The 18,518-nt window shown below is 38.3% G+C and overlaps 1 protein-coding gene across 3 annotated transcripts in view; it reads left to right on the top strand.

Annotated features, from left to right (window-relative positions):
• The window catches only part of LOC139954363 (uncharacterized), a 78,305-nt gene that overhangs the window by 6,485 nt on the left and 53,302 nt on the right, over positions 1-18,518 (top strand). Inside the window, exons 1-4 of one of the 3 annotated variants that reach the window (XM_071954122.1) lie at positions 5,829-5,879; positions 6,320-6,576; positions 11,753-11,899; positions 14,368-14,643. In XM_071954122.1, coding sequence (XP_071810223.1) covers positions 6,391-6,576; positions 11,753-11,899; positions 14,368-14,643 — 609 coding nt within the window. In that variant the 5' untranslated portion in view covers positions 5,829-5,879; positions 6,320-6,390. Of the gene's footprint in view, positions 1-5,828; positions 5,880-6,319; positions 6,577-11,752; positions 11,900-14,367; positions 14,644-18,518 lie in introns of those variants that run through there. The other 2 variants (XM_071954123.1, XM_071954124.1) reach the window with 2 other exon arrangements.

Genomic DNA, 18,518 nt, shown 5'->3' on the forward strand with positions numbered 1-18,518 from the left:
AAGATAAGTTTATACATCCACTCATCTTTCCTCTATTTTTATGTCATCAATTCCTTGCTAGTACTAAATTATTCTTCAACTTGAACTGTTTGTTGTTGTGTTGTATTTTTTTAGCGTAAACAACTCGGGAACCTTTGAGTGATGTAGGGCAATAGCAATTCTTTTAACTCGGGAATACATTTACATCGAGGTAGAGGAACCTTTTTTATTTTTTTTTAATACTGAAAGCTCATTGGTTTTATATATTTTTTTTTAATGCTGATATAACGGAATGTTGTCAGTCTCTAAAATAAACTCTCAGAAAAAAGCAAAAGGCCCCGGAAGTCATCATTGTGTCTTTGAACTGCCATACTAAAAAAAACAAAAGTTAACTGGTTGGTTGGTCTTGGATGGTGCATTGTTTTTGTGTGAAAGTTTACCATTAAAAAAAGTAAACTTTATATTTATATTGTTCCTTTAAAGGCAGTGGATACTACTGGTATTTACTCAAAATAATTATTAGCATTATACCTTTTTGGTAACGAGTAATGGGGAGAGGTTGATAGTATAAAACATTGCAAGAAACGGCTCCCTCTGAATTGACGTAGTTTTCAAGAAAGAAGTACTTTTCCACGAATTTGAGTTTGAGACCTCAGATTTAGAATTTGAGGTCCTGAAATCAAGCATCTGAAAGCACACAGCGTCGTGTGACAATGGTGTTTTTTCTTTTATTATTATCTCGCAACTTCGATGACCGATTGAGCTCAAATTTTCACAGGTTTGCTATTTTATGCACATGTTGAGATACACCAAGTGAGAAGACTGGTCTTTGACAATAACCAATAGTGTCCAGTGTCTTTAAGTTTGTGATCACAACATTTTTGTTTTAAACTTAAAACAATATATCCCTGTTATTTACTTTTATTCTCTTATTCTTGTAATGGTCCTCAATGAATTATTCTTTATAAAATCATACCTCGGTACCTCTGTGAGGAAAATAAAGATTATTACTGAACATTTCAAGGGGCACCAAGGCAAGGACCAAGGGCATGGAGATGGTTGCCTCTGTGATTAACATCCTGTCAGGGGAACTTGTTAAACTCCCGAAAGGGGATATGGCTTGCAGGCCTGATACTTCACGGAGGCAACGAAGGCGATTGCCTCTGTGTCCCCTGGTCATTGCCTTGGTGCCCTTGAAATGCTCCAGTACAAACTTGCAATTTCCACATTTAGGTGCCCTTTACCAAAAAGAAAATGCCTTGGTTCCCTTGCCCTTTCCAAAACGAAGCATACAGCCCTGCGGCTTGGGTTATGAATTGCACAAATCAAGAAATTGTGATTCAGTGACTTGATAAAAAAAATTGTCCTTTTTATTGTGAAGTCAGCGGTATGCTTTGGTAGGATTCATCCCCACAACCCTGTGATTGCAAGTCCTGCAGTATCACCACTGGACCACGGTGACACTCTGTTGATTATCAATAAACCAGCACGAGGGAAACTGACTGGGAAAATTAAAAACTTTATCGAGTCAGTTTCCCTTGTGGTTTATTACTTGATTAGGAAACAAAAAGTCACATCCCCTTAAAGGAACACGTTGCCTTGGATCGGACGAGTTGGTCTATAAAAAGCGTTTGAAACCGTTTGTTATGAAACGTATATGGTTAGAAAGATGTTTTAAAAGTAGAATATAATGATCCACACAAGTATCTCTCAAAATTGCACGGTTTTCTTTTTACGTCGCGAACTATCACGGTCCGCCATTTATGGGGGTCAAAATTTTGACCCCCATAAATGGCCGGCCGTGTTATTGGACGAGGTAAAAAGAAAACCACGCAATTTCGAGGCGTATTTGTGTAGATCATTGTATTCTACTTTTACATCATCTTTCTAACCATATGCATTTTATAATAAACGGTCAAAAACGCTTTTCAAAGACCAACTCGACCGATCCAAGGCAACGTGTTCCTTTAAGGTGATCCTTCTGCAACCACTTCCCAGGTTGTATCATACACTGAGGTGTGATCCCTTGCTACGTGTTAAGAGTTGAATGGCTTCTGATAGGGCTGGATAACTCAGTTGGCCAGGAGTGCCGGCAGGTTAACCCGTACGTCGCTGGTTCAAGTCCCACTCTAGTCCATAGTTGTTATGTTTAACTCCAAATTAACGTGTTTATTTACGAAAATACCCATAATTGGACAAACTTTAGTGATCCTGCTGTGGTAATGTGCAGATCAAATTAAAAACATTTGAAACAGTCTTTATACACACCTTCCATAATTGATTCTTTCCTGGAGTGACAAGTCTACAAGGGTTGCGTTTGTCACGCATGTGTCAACTTCAATAGACAGACATGTAGGACATCATTCAACCATGAATGACTTTGAGGGTTTTTAAATTTGTCAATTGGAGCAAAGTTCTATTGAAAGAGTTTGATAGTCAATTTATATTTTAATTCATAGTTTGTTTGTTATTAACTGTGATTACTTTTCAATCCAAATTGGGAATTACCAATAATTGGACTGAAGTCCATAATATGTTTCATATGCTTTGCAACAGTAATTCTAGTTAACTGGTAAAGATGGTGTCATAATTGTAGTTAAATCTAAAGTAATACGTATTTTCTAATGGACTGTGCAAGTCTTGCTTTTGTCGATCAGTGTGACCTGTTAAAGTGGGACCTGTTAAAGTGGGACCTCATTAAGTGTGCGACTGTTTGGTTCATTGGTTTTGTGAATTTCTGAAAACTGTTTTGGTGAATTTACATTGTAGTTACCAAACTCAACTTTCATCACCAATGATAAATCTTGTTGCGCCAAAAGTCGAATTCTAGCTGCAGGTGCGTGGTTAGATGCACACAGACACCCTTACTTTTCTTACAATTCAACTCCCAAAATGGCAGACCATGGTTCTCAGTGAAAAACAAGTGCCACAAAATTAGTCACAGTCTTATTACTTTGGCCACTTTTCTCTTCTTCTTGTCATAAATTTACTTGTCCTTTTCTTTTTTGTTTTGTCTGACAAAAATAGTGATGGATAAAAGTAACAACAAGGCCTGAATATTGTTACTTTGTTTAACACTCCCGTCAGTTGGAGGGTTCTGGTACTAGTTTCCCCACACGTTCCCGAACTTAAAAAAAGTTTGAATTGTTGCCCCGGCAGGCATTTTGGCAAAGTTGTTGCCCGCTATGGATGTTCAGACTTAAAACACGATGACAAATTGTTATTATACAAGGCTCTCCTGTGGGAGAAATAAAGTTACCAAATGGTGTAACGTAATCAATTCCAGTTGATCAGTTCAGTGTGTCTGATAATCATGTTCCTGACTCGAAAAAGAAGTGTGTGTGTGTGTTTGTATGTGAATGCACCCTACAAAATAACAATCCATGCCGCTATAGTAGTCCGGGTTGTTTTTGCAATAATCAGGGGTCAGTCAAACACTGTGATAATAATTGTCCAATTACCGGCAGCAACTCGTTCCAATCTGTTCATGTTCATTGGCAAAAATGATCTACAGGGTGTTTGCCCCCTCGATCAGGATTTCGAGTATATTGAGTTTAGCTTGATTTCATTAACCCCCTACATACTATATCCTCTTTTGCATGTCACATATTTGTCAGTCTCCTTCCGCCATTCTCAGACAGTCTTCTTCATTTTTAGAAAATGGCCCCCCTACTTGCAGGAAGCTCTACAGGCTACCCTAGATGAAGTGAGGGTGGGGGGAATATTGAGGAGGGGGTGAACGTGATTGTTTTGTGGAGAGTCATGAACTCGATGAAGAGGAGGGGTGGGATGGTTGTAAATTGTACTAGTTTATAGTCGCAGGTTAACATGTACCATTTTTATGCCAGCATCAAGCAAACAAGAAGTTGTTGAGCTTCTCAAAATATGTTTTTTGGGTTTTTTTTTTTTTTTTGGGGGGGGGGGTCAAGATATTAAAATATTTTGTTTGAACAAAGAAAAATTGACAAGAGTGGAACTTGAACCTGTGGCCTCCAGATTAACGTGCCATCACTGTTCAAATGGAGCTATCTAGCCCTAATGTTGTCGGTTCTCTATTTTACAATATAGGAAGATTGAAGATATTTTTAAGGCAAATTAACGAAAAACAACAAAGTTTTAGAATGTGGAGGATCTATAAATGAATCCATTTGAAACACCCCAATTACCATTTCTTAACTTGACTGAGGAAATTGGAAATGTCTTAAAGTTTGCCTTATATAAATCCAGATGTAATCTTTTAACACTTTTTACACAAAATGGTGTAAACGAGGTACTACATACATGTGCATAGTACATATGCTTCCATTTATAGAATAGATCTTCAGACAGCCTGTCAACGTTATTAATAACTACCGGCGGCCAGACATTTGGTTTAGCAATGTTCGTAACAAATTGGAAGGGGGAAAAAAAATTCACTACAAGTTTTGTAAATTGGTGGTATGAATGTAAATGGCATTTGCAGTTGTCGCAGGGTATAAAATGCTATGTCAGAAATTCCTAATGATAAAGTAACACTTGGTGTGGATTTAATTCTATTAGATGTTCATCGGGTTTTGTCAAATACATTGATTAAGTATTTACAGATGAATGTGCCATACCTTTCACAGATTGTAGGCAAACTTTTCATTTGAACATGGTGAATGTAATTTTTGTTCCAAAGAAAGTAAGTACACGTAGGTTGCAAATTGAGAGGAAGTTTTCAAATTAGTTTTATCATCCGAGATGATTTTCGTTTAAATTTTCCCAAACTTGACCCAAGTGACACAAAACTCGGACTCTAACTCAACTTAAGTGATTCAACTTCAACTCTGCATTGTACTTGTAGTTGTAGGCCCTAAAATGTTAACTTCCAAGTATCATTGATACCATCATTTTAATTACAACCCTTTTGAAATGAATACATTAAATGTATTAAAAAGTATACCAGATCATTTTAATGCACTGTAAAAGTTGAAACAACTGATTGTTAAAACCTATCTTGACAATCTGGCCTGTAAATAATTTTTTTTCTTTCTTCAGGAAGCGCGCACGTAAATGTACTTTGTTATTTAAAATTTTCCTTCCTGTCAGAGGAATTGAAAACTATCCTCTATTGTTCTAGTGTTTTCATTACCCACATTAAGGAAGTGACTCTGACAAGTGATTGACTGAAATCCATATTTCTTTTCTGCCCTAATTTTTTTCCACTGTAAGCTCTGTTTTTGTTGTTTGCTCTCAACTTTTCTTGTAAGGTCCATGTTTTCAGAAAGACCTGCCACTAGATATACTTGCAGTATTTAGGGACAAGGCTGAATTGTGTGTCGATATTTTTCTTTGGCATCTGTGACTTCCCCTAAACATATTGTGGGAAGCACCTCTCTCGTGAAGATCCTGTTTCTATTTGCTTTTGCGAGGCAGCCTGGGACGAAAATATCCCCACAAACAAGGAGTGTTTATAGCCAGTGCTGTCAGAAATTGTTCCTGCCAACTCTTCCAGAGCTGACATAGCATGGAAGAGAAAGAAAACAAGCCTGCGGCGCGAATGTTTGTCAGTCACAATGCATCCTTTGCCAGGCGTCTTCTATTGCCTAATTTTGCATCATAATCTAAGGTTTCCTGTTTTTACCACCTGTTTTCCTTGGAACATACTTCCTCCTCACGATCTTCCCATGTCTTCTGAAGCTCACGGCAGGATGCGTATACTGTCCTAACCCGAGCACCCAAGCTCCCCAAACAGCCTATAATTACCCTAAGTTCCTTGGCTCTGACTTCACGATGAAATTTAATCAAGTTCATCGCCTGGACACCTCGAGTGACGAGTGTGGTCAACGAACGTGCTCATCTTAGCAAATATGAAAAGCTGTTCTGATGCAATTACACCGGAGTTGAGAATCTTCTGTCAGTTTGGGTCGTGATAAGAGGTGAGATAATAAGCAGATAATTCGGTTTGTTGGTCTCGGCGGGGTACGCGAGTGGTGGATTTGCCTTTTTTTTCCCCTCTCATTTGGTTCCCCCTCCTGTGATAGAGTGACGGCAGGTTGAGAGGGGCACGGCATCTAATGGCTAATGTCGTCTTTTGTCAGACGATTATTGTCCGTCGTCATGCTTGATTGCAGACGCAACCCTTCCTTGAAAACAAGTGACAGTGTATTGGTCAAGAAAAAAAGGCCCAATCCAATCAATCTTTGCTTCTTTATTTCCCTGTGATTGTATTCCTCCCGGGATAAGAAAAGACTTAAACCCATCTCACTAAGTGCAGGTGATTGATCGCTGCAGAAAAAATGTGACATCCCATGAACGTTTCACATCTTTGAATTGTCTGTGTGTGATTTCCCAAAGTTTTTGTTTTCCTTATGTTCAGTAGGCGAGTAGATAGCAAGTATTTTCCCCCTATAAAGGCTCACGTTCAGCCTGCGAGTCGTACTTGTGTTTATGTATACACGTGAGGATCCAACAGTTCTATCTGAGTGCACCGGCAGTGAAGATGACAGCTGTATAATTAATCTGCTCCGACAGTGTTTTTGTTTCCCGTCTTGTGCAATGATGGGGGAATGGTATTACCCACGATTTCCAGTCAGTATTCACAACGATTATTATCTGGATTCACACAACAACCAGGTAAGGGTTTTTTAACTAGGAGGGAATAATCTACCAAGTTTCATAATGTGATTTGAACATAAGTACATGTACATTACTTTGTATGTGTGTCTAATGTACAGTAAGACCGTATTGTATCTACATTAAAAGTGGTCTTTGACGTAGTGGATGTAATACACATTTTGATATCCTTTTTGCACTGTTTGGTTATCATGTGTAATTTTGTGCTAGGTACATGCTTTAGATGTGTGTGTGTGTGTACGTGTATATTTTGCGCATTACACCCTTCTGAATTCACTCTGCATGATATAGGCACAGTTGAGGTGCTAAGAGTTTGTCTGAAGGACCCCCAGTCGCATCCTGTATTGTAATGTGCCCACTTAGTGACCTCCAATGACCTCTTTAAATCGGGACTAGAAAGTCAAGTAAACACCACATCAATGTTAAAAGCGTGCAGACTATTTACGCCATACAGTCTGATCAGTGGTGTATACAGGGGTCAGCTAGGTCTATTGTGTTCCTTCATGATGAAGCCAGGGGCACCGGCTATATTTGGGTTTTTACTTTATAAAATGAAAATGTTTTTTGTCAGGGGGTCATTGGGCTGCCTGACATGGTTCATCAAAATTAGCATCTTGTTAGACATTCATGATTTTTTTAATTTCCAAAACATTCTTAAGTCTTTTTAAATGTTTTTGTATTGTATTGTTTTTACGGAGGGCCTACATGATAGAGGTTACTTGCAGTTCAGCAGAACTCCTTTAAACTCTGGTAGCTTAATGAGAACACCATCATCTCTTACTCTTACAATGTTTTAAGTCATTATTTCCAAAAGACATTGTGGGTTTGCTCTACTGTGGGAAAACCTAATTTTCTGTATATCTGTAAAACTCTACTTTTTTACTGTACACAATGAAAACAACTTTATGACTGTAGTTAATTGATGAATTAATAAATAGAACACAGGACAAAGAACTACTTTTGCAGACCACCAATTCAGTTGAGGCCGGCCCATTGATCTTTTGTGGCCCATGTCCCAGGGGGTTTTAACATCAATGTATAGCAAACAATTTGTTTCTTTCAAAATCTTAACGCAAAAAATAATGAACAAATAGGCCCTATTGATCTAAAAGGGCTTTTTTGTATGAAGTTGCAGCCTTTCATTTTAACAAATACAAAGAATATAGGAGATGTTAAATTTGCATCGGGAATAAAGAATATTAATTATGGTTTTTACCCATACACCGATGTGTATGTCACAGGCATGTTTCTCGGCAGGGATTCGAACCACCGACCCTTGCAATTCTAGAGCAGTGTCTTACCAACTAGACTACCGAGGTTGCCCGATAGTTCGAGGCAGTTCGAATCCTATGTTTTTGGCAGCGGGTACCGCAACGATATAAGAGATGTTGAATTTGCATCGGGGATAACGAATATTAGTTTTGGTTTTTACCCATACACCGATGTGTGTTAGCACTGTATACTCAGTACGAAGAAAGCCATAAAACTGCTGTAACACAATGTCGGTTATCAAGGAGAGCTTTTTCCCCCCAACTCGGAACAAAACTTGAAAATTAACACTTGTTTTCACCAATTCTGTTCCTTCATAACGTTTTCTCTGCTAAGAACTAACTGTACACTTTTCAGGACTTGATTGGGAGATTATGATCTTTGTTACATGATCTAAGCAAATCACCTGTAGTTCATTTCGAACTGTGAACAAATTGTTTCCCAGGTTTTCTTAAAATCATCTTCCAATTTTATTGATGTTTTTTAGTTTTTTAGACAAGGTTTAGACAAGAGTGAGATTTTAAATATGAATCTGAAGTTGTAAATGGTACTGAACCCATCTTAGGACAAAGAGGGTCTGTCCTAAATTGTATGTACTTCAGTGGAATCACAGCCGCAGAAGCATAAAAAACTTCTTTGCGGACTTATGAAAAAGCAAAAGGTTTTTGCCAACTTTTAAAGCTTTGACAATTCATGCATTGCTAAATCGAGGTGCGTGTGGCCATGGGGTGATTGTTGACTGTAAATCACACCAACATTAAGTGGTTTTTAATTTGCTTTGGATGGGAAACACGTAAACAGAAAAATAACCATTCAAATGGCAAGGTGTTTTGTTCGTGTTGTTGTTTGTCTTGGTTGTTCAGTTTCTATACAAACCTTATGAGCAAAGTTTGTTTGGGGTACCACTATCAACTGAAGTTTACTGTTTGCTTATCCAGTAGAACATGGAACGGCAACAAATACGCAGTACATCAGTCATAATGTATGACATACTATACACATTTTGTTTTTGTTGATACAGTTCATAAGGCCATCTGTCATTTTTTGTGGCGCACTTGTACATTATGTACCAGTCCAATGAATTATTTACAATAAAGGCAGAAGAAAAAAAACTACCCACAAAAAAAGCAAGTTCCAATTAAGTGTATTGCTGTGTGGTATTTATGACCGTTGCCATGGCGTTCTTGTTTATGATCACTTCCATTGGCACCTGGCATTGTTTTTATTTGCCTGGTCGGTTGTTTGTGTTTAGTCCCACATGGGGAGACAGTCTTGCTAGATGGAAATTGTCTGTGATAGTTCCGTTTGTTTGCCTGCACTGCCTTGTTTTGCCGTGGGAAACAGCTTGCTAAACTAAGGCTGTAAAATTATTGAGGCCCCTGACCAGTTGCGCTCTCTTTAGTATTTGTAACATGTGTTGTGCATGAGGGTGGTTCTGAAAAAGCAAAACTGTGTCCAATTTTTGTGTGTATTTAACTGTGGATCTCATCCCTTGGGGGAAATTACATTCTGAAAGACTAACAAATAAAACAAAACAAAATATGTTTTCTTTTCTTTTTCTTCAAAGGCAAACTAATGTACCTTTGACTTTTGAAACTGTTCAATATCGTTTTAATCAAATATATATATATTTACATCTAACACAACCTTGTGAAAATTCCTTAATTGAACACTTAGAAACTTTTCATTAATCCCTCTCTCTCTTTCTCTCTCTAATATCATATTCCTTGGGAGGGAATCGTTTATCAAAATAATTATCAAAAGCTGTCTTCTTACCAAGTCAGTTTTGATGGTCTTAATTTTAGGAGTAGCCACCCTTTAAAACTTAATATCTTCATAGAGTAGCAGTACATTGTACACAGTCTGCTTGGTATGAGTTAACATTTTCAACACATTTGTTTAAAAATTATGGTCTGCTTGAAACAATGCCTTAAGTTTACAAGATCATCTTGGAGGGCCGTGGTTTTAGCACTGACCCAGTAAACTCATGACTGGACAAGTTTGGCAAGCTTGTGTTTTGCTCAAATGTTGACTTTAAGTCTCATGAAAACATTTCAGTTCTGTAGAGTATTGAAAAACACCTACTAGACATGTACAGTAGTCATAATACAAAATCAGCTATAAATTTCTCTTACATTTAGAATGTTCTGTGTACATGTAGGTATTGTTTTTCTCATTTCACTTTTGGTCTGATAAAATATAATCTAGTCCAGTAAACATTTTGAGCAACAATCCCTGCAACCTGGTGAATATTGTCCCAAATCAAAACGATATTGAAGCACAAATTGTCTTTAGGACATTTTGTAGTACTAACTTATGAAGCTAAATCTGGTTGAACTTCAACAGTAGTGTTTTCTTTTAAAACAACGTGGTTGGACATTTACATGCTAGGGGGGGGGGGGAGACGAACAAGAAAGGTAGAGCACCATCTTGTCATCTTAATCTGAGTTGGGTCATAAACAGTTCGTCAGGTTTAAAAAACCAATGATGCAGTTAATTAGTAAATTAGGCCTATCTCAAACATGACCAATCTGATTAAAGTGAAACAGGTTGGTTTTACGTTTTTTTCCCCTGCCTTTTGCATTGGAACCCGCCTCGAAAATCTTAAGTCTATGGGAAACCAGAGGGCACCTGTAGGGCCAAAACCAGGGGCAACAGGGACCTGCATGTATTTCAGGCCTGCACTTTCATGAAATAATGTTTTGTTCATTCCTTGTTAACATTCCTTGCGACTGCCTTACATGTAGTTGGTTTTCAATTCTCTGAAATACCTTCTTTTTTCTTCTTTTCTTTCATTTTTTCATTTGAGGTTCATTTTTTCCTCTAACAAAATATATAATTCACAGTGTTCAAAACATAAAAGGAATTTTTATCTGTTGAAGACAGAGTAATTTCCCAAGACAATCAATGCTGGCTCAAACTGTGAGGCAAGCTTTTTGAATGATTAATACATTAATTTGCTAATTTTTCAGATATCCTGGTAACCACTGGGTTTGTCCTGGAAGGGACATTTTGTTATACCTCCAAGGTGTATAAGCGTGCAACACTTGTATTGATACAATTGCCAAGTTGGCTGCGCTAAAGGCACTGCCAACCATCCTTTTGGCGTACCATCCATAAAGATGGTTTTTCCCTTGTTCAACACAAAGATTGTGCTATACACAGCCGATTATCTAACATGTTACGCTGTTCCAACGGGACCCGCGCATTGTTTCCCCCTTCATCTTCCAGATATTGCCCCCCTGGCCCAGGCTGAGGAGGCAGCCTGATGCCTGTATCATTCCCCGATCCTGAGAGTCTACGGCAAATAAGATTATTGTCAATGTAAGACGGGGCCACGGGCAGAAATATCAATTTAGCATGCCACTACACCTGTAGCAATATCCTCATCTTCTTTCAGTCTGTTTACTTTGTATAGATTTTCCTTCCTTTCTTTGATAAACTTCATCCCCACAGCGTCGCACACCTTAAAGGTCTTCTAATGAAAATAGACACAGGCCCTGTAGATGTTATACAAAACATGGAAACCTCCGAGGATCCATGCATAAAAATGTTGGTCCCACCGGTCCACATTGGGTCACATCATCACTCACTTAATATGGTATGCTTTAACAAAATTCAGCATTCAGCAGTATCTTTGTAACAGGTGATGATTCTGTACATGAGTTGTCCCAACAGTGTATACAGAGATCTGCTTATCAAATAAAAATCAACAAATTCCCCTGTGCCATTGGCCTCTTTTTTTATTACAGAAGATTTCAACGGAGAGTTTCTCTGCGCTGCTTCCATTCACAAACACTTATGCTTTGGTTCCAGTCAGTAGGGTGGATACTACGCTCCAAAAAGTCTAATTTTGTATTTGTTATAACTTTCCGTTATCTTTGTTTCCCCTATCATGTATTGGCAGAGGTACTTTTCCAGTGTAGCGAGTGGCATACACCGTGGGGTCATCTCAATGAGTGAAGTGGCGCTTGCTAGCTCCAGCCCGCCAGATACGATAAGACGGAACTCCTCCGCTGATGAGGATGGGCAGATCGGGCACAATACGGCAGAGGTATGTACAAAAATACGTGTGTCGCTGTGTTTGCGTTTTAAGTGGGATGGGTTTGAAATGTAACTCTGCCAAATCGGGAACATTTATTAGCTCCACTTTATCATGTAATGTGTGAAATGTTGGAACAATGAAGTAAGCAAAATCTCAAGCCATATCAGTACTTAAAGACACTGGACACTATTGGTAATTGTCAAAGAGCAGTCTTTTCACTTGGTGTATCTCAACATATGCATAAAATAACAAACCTGTGAAAATTTGAGCTCAATCCGTCGTCGAAGTTGCGAGATAATAATGAAAGAAAAAACACCCTTGTCACACGAAGTTGCGTGCGTTCAGATGCTTGATTTCGAGACCTCAAATTCTAAATCTGAGGTCTCGAAATCAAATTTGTGGAAAATTACTTCTTTCTCAAAAATTACTCCACCTCAGAGGGAGCCGTTTCTCTCAATTTTGTTTACTACCAACCTCTCCCCATTACTCCTTACCAAATAAAAATTTATGCTAATAAATATTTTGAGTAATTACCAATAGTGTCCACTGCCTTTAATACACATTCAAGAATCTGTGTAGCTGTCATGTTTTAACATTCAAGTGTGATACTGGAAAGGACTTCATTTACTGTGATTTGGAAATGAGGTCTTTATCTTCATGGAGAAATACATTTTAAAAATCTATAGCCAGTCAGTTTGTTTGTTTATTTTAATCAGTTGACTCATGCAAGTGTTACATAAAATGAGTGAAGGAATAGGGAGGTTTATTATACAAAATGTGGTACAATGTCATTTTTTCCCCCAGAACTCTTTTGAGTTCAAAAACTTTCGAGGGGTTTGTCTCATTTGTTCTGAATCTTTTGGGTGTTTTTTGCGTCTTTCATACTTTCCCGGCATCTTTTCTAATATGCTGTGTCTATCATCAGTGTTTGGTTTCCTGTGTGCTTACTACACTCTTAGTGATAGCAATACAGTCCAGTATGCTTTGTTTTTGAAAGGGCAAGGGCACAAGTCATTTTCTCCTTGGTAAAGGGCACCCTTTGAGGAAATTGTAAATTTCTACTGTAGCATTTCAAGGGCGCTAAAAGGCAATGACCAGGGGGCATGGAGGCAATCGCTTTCGGTGCCTCCAGGAAGTATAAGGCCTGACAATACACCCATATTTTGTTTATCATTTCAAAAGGGGCCAGCCTACCCTCTTGCAACCTTGGTTTCATTCAATTAAGTTTAAACTCTTAGAGAGAAAACAATTGTCTGATAAAGAGACCACTCTACTAGGTCTTCCCCCTTGTGGCTTTTTGAGGGGGGGAAAAGGTCACCTCAATAGTTCATTAGGGTAGTGCCCTCGTCTGTTTGCATTTAAGACCCATTCAAAAACCTTCTTAGTCACTCGCCCAACACAGGAAGATTTTTTTTGCTCGTAAAACACAGTCCTCCATACTGTTATTATTATTTGGCCCTTTCCAATCTTGACTTTGGAGTCTGAGTAAAAATGTAAACACATCCCCAAGAAGGCTGCTACCCCCTAAACCTGGTAAGAAAGAAAAAAATGCAAAGTCAACACCAGGGCACATCATCTATACAATCATAAGACCATGCCGTAGAATTTTGTTGTTTATTTTCATATCAAAATGTGAGCCCTGGAATTGTTTATCCTTACGCTGTCACCTGACCAGCGTTATCAACAGTCTGTTGTGCAGCTGTTTGTTTTGTTTTTGACTGTGGATGGCACTCCCAGAATGCACAAAAAATAACATATTTCACTGCTCAAGAAGAAACAGATGTGAATAAAAAATACTTTTTGGTTTGTTCTTGTGTGTTTCACACAAACTACTGATCTTGTTAGTTACATCATCTGGAGTAGATTTGATAATTTGTATTTAATATTTATTTAAACAAAACCTCCAAATACGGAGAAGATAAAAATCATAAAACATTAAATTGTGAAATAAACGAGAACAAGAAAAATAAAACCTAATCACTTGAATAGATTTTAAAACTCTTTAGAGACAATAGCGGCCACAAGCATCTTGTACCAAAATGCGGCGGAAAACGCCCTCATTATTTGACAAACTTTTACTTAAAAAAGAGGGTCTAAGAAAAGTTGTGGTACCAAGTTGACATTTTTCAATGTTTCCCATGTTAACATAACATAAGATGTTCAGTTCTAAAACAAAACAATTGTTCCTGTAATTTTTTCCTGAATATAACGAGACAAAAGTCAACCACGGGAGATGTTTTTGGTCTGTTTCTTTATTTGTATTCTTTCATTGTTTCATTCATTTTGTCTTTTTGATATGTCCAATCTGACAAGTACTGACAACTTATTGATGCAAATCCCATTTTATAATCTCTGAAATCTTCTCTAAAGTCTTCTCAGAGTAATAATCTGTCTTTAGTATCTCTTTGTTAAGTGTTGTGTACTTTTTTCCTCTCTCTTTCCCATTTTCCATTTCCCTCTGTCTTTCAACAATCAAGGAGATTAGCCGATCACCTCATCACAATGCTCTCCACTTTCACTCCTCCCAGAAGGTTGCGGCAGCAGCAAACCGCTCCAGCCCCTCCAGCCTGGAGAAGTCTGCGGCGGCGGCTGCCGCAGCAGCTGCATCGGAGCAGCAGCACCAGCAGCATCAGTTCCTCCTCCATCATCACCTGTCACAGCAGCAGATGCAGCAGTTGTTACAGCAGCAGGTGCTGACCCCACAGCAACTGCAGCTGCTGATGCAGCAGCAGTCCTTTCTGCAACAGCAGCAGGTAGGTTTCTAATGCAGACCACTTTCAAACGAATCAAATCAATATTAGAGATGTTAAATTTGCATCGGGATAAAGAATATTAATTTTGGATTTTACCCATACACCGATGTGTGTTAGCACTGTATACTAAGCACTTCCCTGTACCCCCCTGTGAAAAAAAAATATCAAATCAAACAAAAAACCATGATGTTCTTCCTACTTTTAAAAGTCTGATTTCTAATTGATTGCCCCTTTGTAAAAATCAGAAAATTGTGATTAACCCTTTTGGTGCACAAGGCGGTCGACACGTAAAATTGGACTTTTATAAACAGTCATAACTTAAAAACTACTACCCCAATTTATACCGCCCTCATTCATTTTTTAGAGCGGACGTAATGTTGAGCTTTTGTTGGTGTAATGTTTAAAAGGGGTGCTATTGAAAAACTTTGAGATAAACATAGTTGAACATGTTTTTTTATATTTTTTTATTTTATAAATTTGTGCACAAAAAGGTTAAATAGCTTGAAAAGTGTTCCGAGGCTGACACCATGTGAACATGTACATGTAGGTTAGCCCAGTACTCGGGGCCCAGATATCATTCCTGCTAAAAGAATGTACACATGTTTACAATTCAATGTCCTATAACGGTTTGGTTGGTTAAAATGGATAATTGTAATGGACAAGTGTAGTATCTTGCCTGCCAGAAAGGCCCTGGAGTGTAACAATGTCAATCTTTTTGCAAACAAAGGTAATTACTGTGTATACAATTCACTATTTAGGTTGTGACAGACTATTATAACTGCATGTTCTCTGAATTGGCCACTTTGCATACTGTGTTGTATGGTTTACTGCAGGCCAACCTTTTTTTCAGACTACCACGCCGTTCTCATTTTAGTCCAACTACTTTATTTTAAGTCAACTTAACAAAACTGTGACAACAACTTGAGCACCCTAGCCATAACATTGAGAATAATCCAACCAAGGATAATTTTTTCCCACATTTGTTTTTGTCAAGACTTACAAGTGCCTAATAGATGTACTATCTTCAACCCTCATATTTGTTTGCTTTGAATTTACCATGACAGCTATACAAAAAAAGTAGAAATAATGGAGGGCGTAGAACCTCCAGTCGTAGAGTAGCGGAATTATAAGTAGAGATTGTCTTGTGTTTCTCCCTGGTGTCTTCCCAGCGTGTTTGAAATCCATAGTAGAGACAAATCCATCGCCCCAAGTCCGCCAACTGAAACTGAACACCTCTTATTTGGTAGTCTATGCATTAGTGAATTGTAGATTGAAATTCACCAACACTTGACGGCCCTCAACCTTGCCTATGTGTGCTTTTTTTTCTTCCCTGTATATAGTAGGAACTACTATCTTTAATTGACCGGGCAGTTGACAAGCAAGCTAGCACTTCAGCAATTGCACTTTTTTTTCGTTCTCCGAGTCAATTTCAGCCCGCCAAGTGCTCACCCCTACCACATTAACCTCAACTCCCGTTTCAAATAATTTGAAAAATATTAGATTTTGGGTAAACATCCAGGGTTGAAATAACAGCAAAGCTGCGCTCGGGATTGTATTGATTTGTGTGTATAGATGGGTGATGTTGTTTTCATCAGGGCATTGACCATTTTACTCGTACATCGTCAGCGTGAATGCACTCTCTCCATCTCCGCTACTGGTCTCTATGACTGACTGTACATCGGTCTTAGTCAGCACATTAAATCAGTATTGTTTCCCGCCTTTTTTTTCAACTTCAATTTTTCTTTCTCCTCGTATTGTTGCCACTGTGCAGTGAAAATCAACCTGGGCTGGGTGTCTTTTTTTCTTCTTCTTCCCTCTTTTCCTTCTTGTTCGACCATGTTTGCTGTGTTTGTTGTACACATAATTGAATTACTGAACATCCAGTATGTCAGACGAACACATAATCTTGTTCTCAAGCTACTTTAAAGGGTTAGTTCATGAGTGAGTGATGCGTTTAGCAGTTTTCATTTCAAAGTTTACCAAACACTCTCTCGGTGTTGAGTTGATACACAAATTGATCACCCTGAGAAAGACTACTTGCCTTTCAATGAATGAACTAAAAAATGACAAATTTACAAAGGGCTGTCTCGAGCCAAACGGTGTTCAAAAACTTTAAACACAGTGTACTTGTAACACTTTTGTTACAAATACACCATTATTTAACACCACAAATGTCAAGCAGGTCGTTACTGCACTACATTTTTCTACACGCAAAGTTGAAGCACAATGGATATCAGTCTATTTTCTTAGAACAATAGATTCCCTGAAAACCTAGACTTGTGAAGAAGTCATTTACTGTTTCTCGTGGTGATATTTTAACAGCTCTCACGCAACTCTCGTGATACTGCTCCTCTCTTGTGAGACAGCTCCTGCCCCCACCCCCCCTCCCCCCCCTTGTGGCCTAAGCCGCCAGAACAGTATCAGGGGTTTCTTGGGAGAGTTACTAAGTTGCGCTATCATAGAAACAAAAAAAAATTGATTGGTACTCTGCGCTTCTGTGTGACTTCCTGAGCAATGTTTTTCATTCAGCAATGTTTTTCAAGGTACTGGCACTTTTGGTAATTGTCAGTATTCTCACTGATCCAATCAATATGCATACAATTAGCATAAAATAACAAACCTGTGAAAGTTTAGACTCAATTGGTCATCGAAGTTGCAAGAAAATAATGGGGAAAAAACACAATGTTGCACTAATTTGTGTGCTTTAAGATGCCTAAAAAAGCTTCAGGCCTGAAGTCTGTTGGTAATTGAGTGAGAAATTACTGCTTTCTGAAAAACTGGGTTACTTCAGAGGGAGCCATTTATCACACTGTTCAATAGGTGTAGCTTTTAGCCATTGCTTGTTACCAATTAAGTTTTTGTGCTCTAAATTATTTTGAGAAATTACCAATAGTGTCATGTGCCTTTAAATACATGCCTCACACACACAGACAGTGTACCCCAGCAAATGCTGCAGCCACTGAACGTGGATCATTCAATTAAGCGGATGACAGATATCAAGGGGTGATTCAGTGTAATGATGATTGTCATCATCCAGTAAGGTTCACACAGCTTAATGAATTGATGAGTTTGTAAGGACGGCAATCACTCTGCTGTATTAATTAATTGGCTTCGTTTGAAAGAGAGAAGGAAAAAAAACATAACGCACAACAATGTCCCGATCATGTTTCATGCCGCAGACTTTTGGAAAGAAATGTGTCTGAAGTTAATTAAGATCTTGTACTCGTCAACTTGAGTGTTTGTGTCAGGATATATTGTTCTTTTTTCTCTAGAATGTTCGGGGCTTGAAATCTAGGTGTGTTTTTTTTTGGTGTTGGTTCAGTTAACTCAGGACCGAATTAACAGTAGACCACAGGCCCGCAGCCATTGGTATTTTGAGTCGGGCCAGTTACTCGCTACCACCGGACAAGTTTGGCTGTCTAGTGCTTTTCAATTTGTTTTTATCATTTCCAAGTGTTGATAAATACCGCTCAATTCTGTTGAGTATCGAAGTCTATTTAGCCATATAAGACAAAATACATCAATACTCTTCTCATAAATGTATTTGTAAAGTTTCTGTTCTGGTCTTTTCATGTCTCTTTTCTACCAAGTCTGCTGTGGAGGAAATCCAGTAAAATTTAGTCTGATGGTCCTCGTTTGTTTTAACTGGCATTTGGCCAGCGGACCACTGTAGAGGGAGTATGCTGTGTACTTTGATGTATACTGTAAAAAAGGTCTACATGTAATGAAGGAATCATATGCAATTGGCAAAGATACATGTAGCAACACTTCTGGTATAACTATCAGTAAAGATCAAGGTATTTAAAGACACTGGACACTATTGGTAATTGTCAAAGACCAGTCTTCTCACTTGGTGTATCTCAATATATGCGTAA

Source organism: Asterias amurensis, chromosome 2 (genome assembly GCF_032118995.1).
Source record: "Asterias amurensis chromosome 2, ASM3211899v1".
Taxonomy (NCBI): Eukaryota; Metazoa; Echinodermata; class Asteroidea; order Forcipulatida; family Asteriidae; genus Asterias; species Asterias amurensis.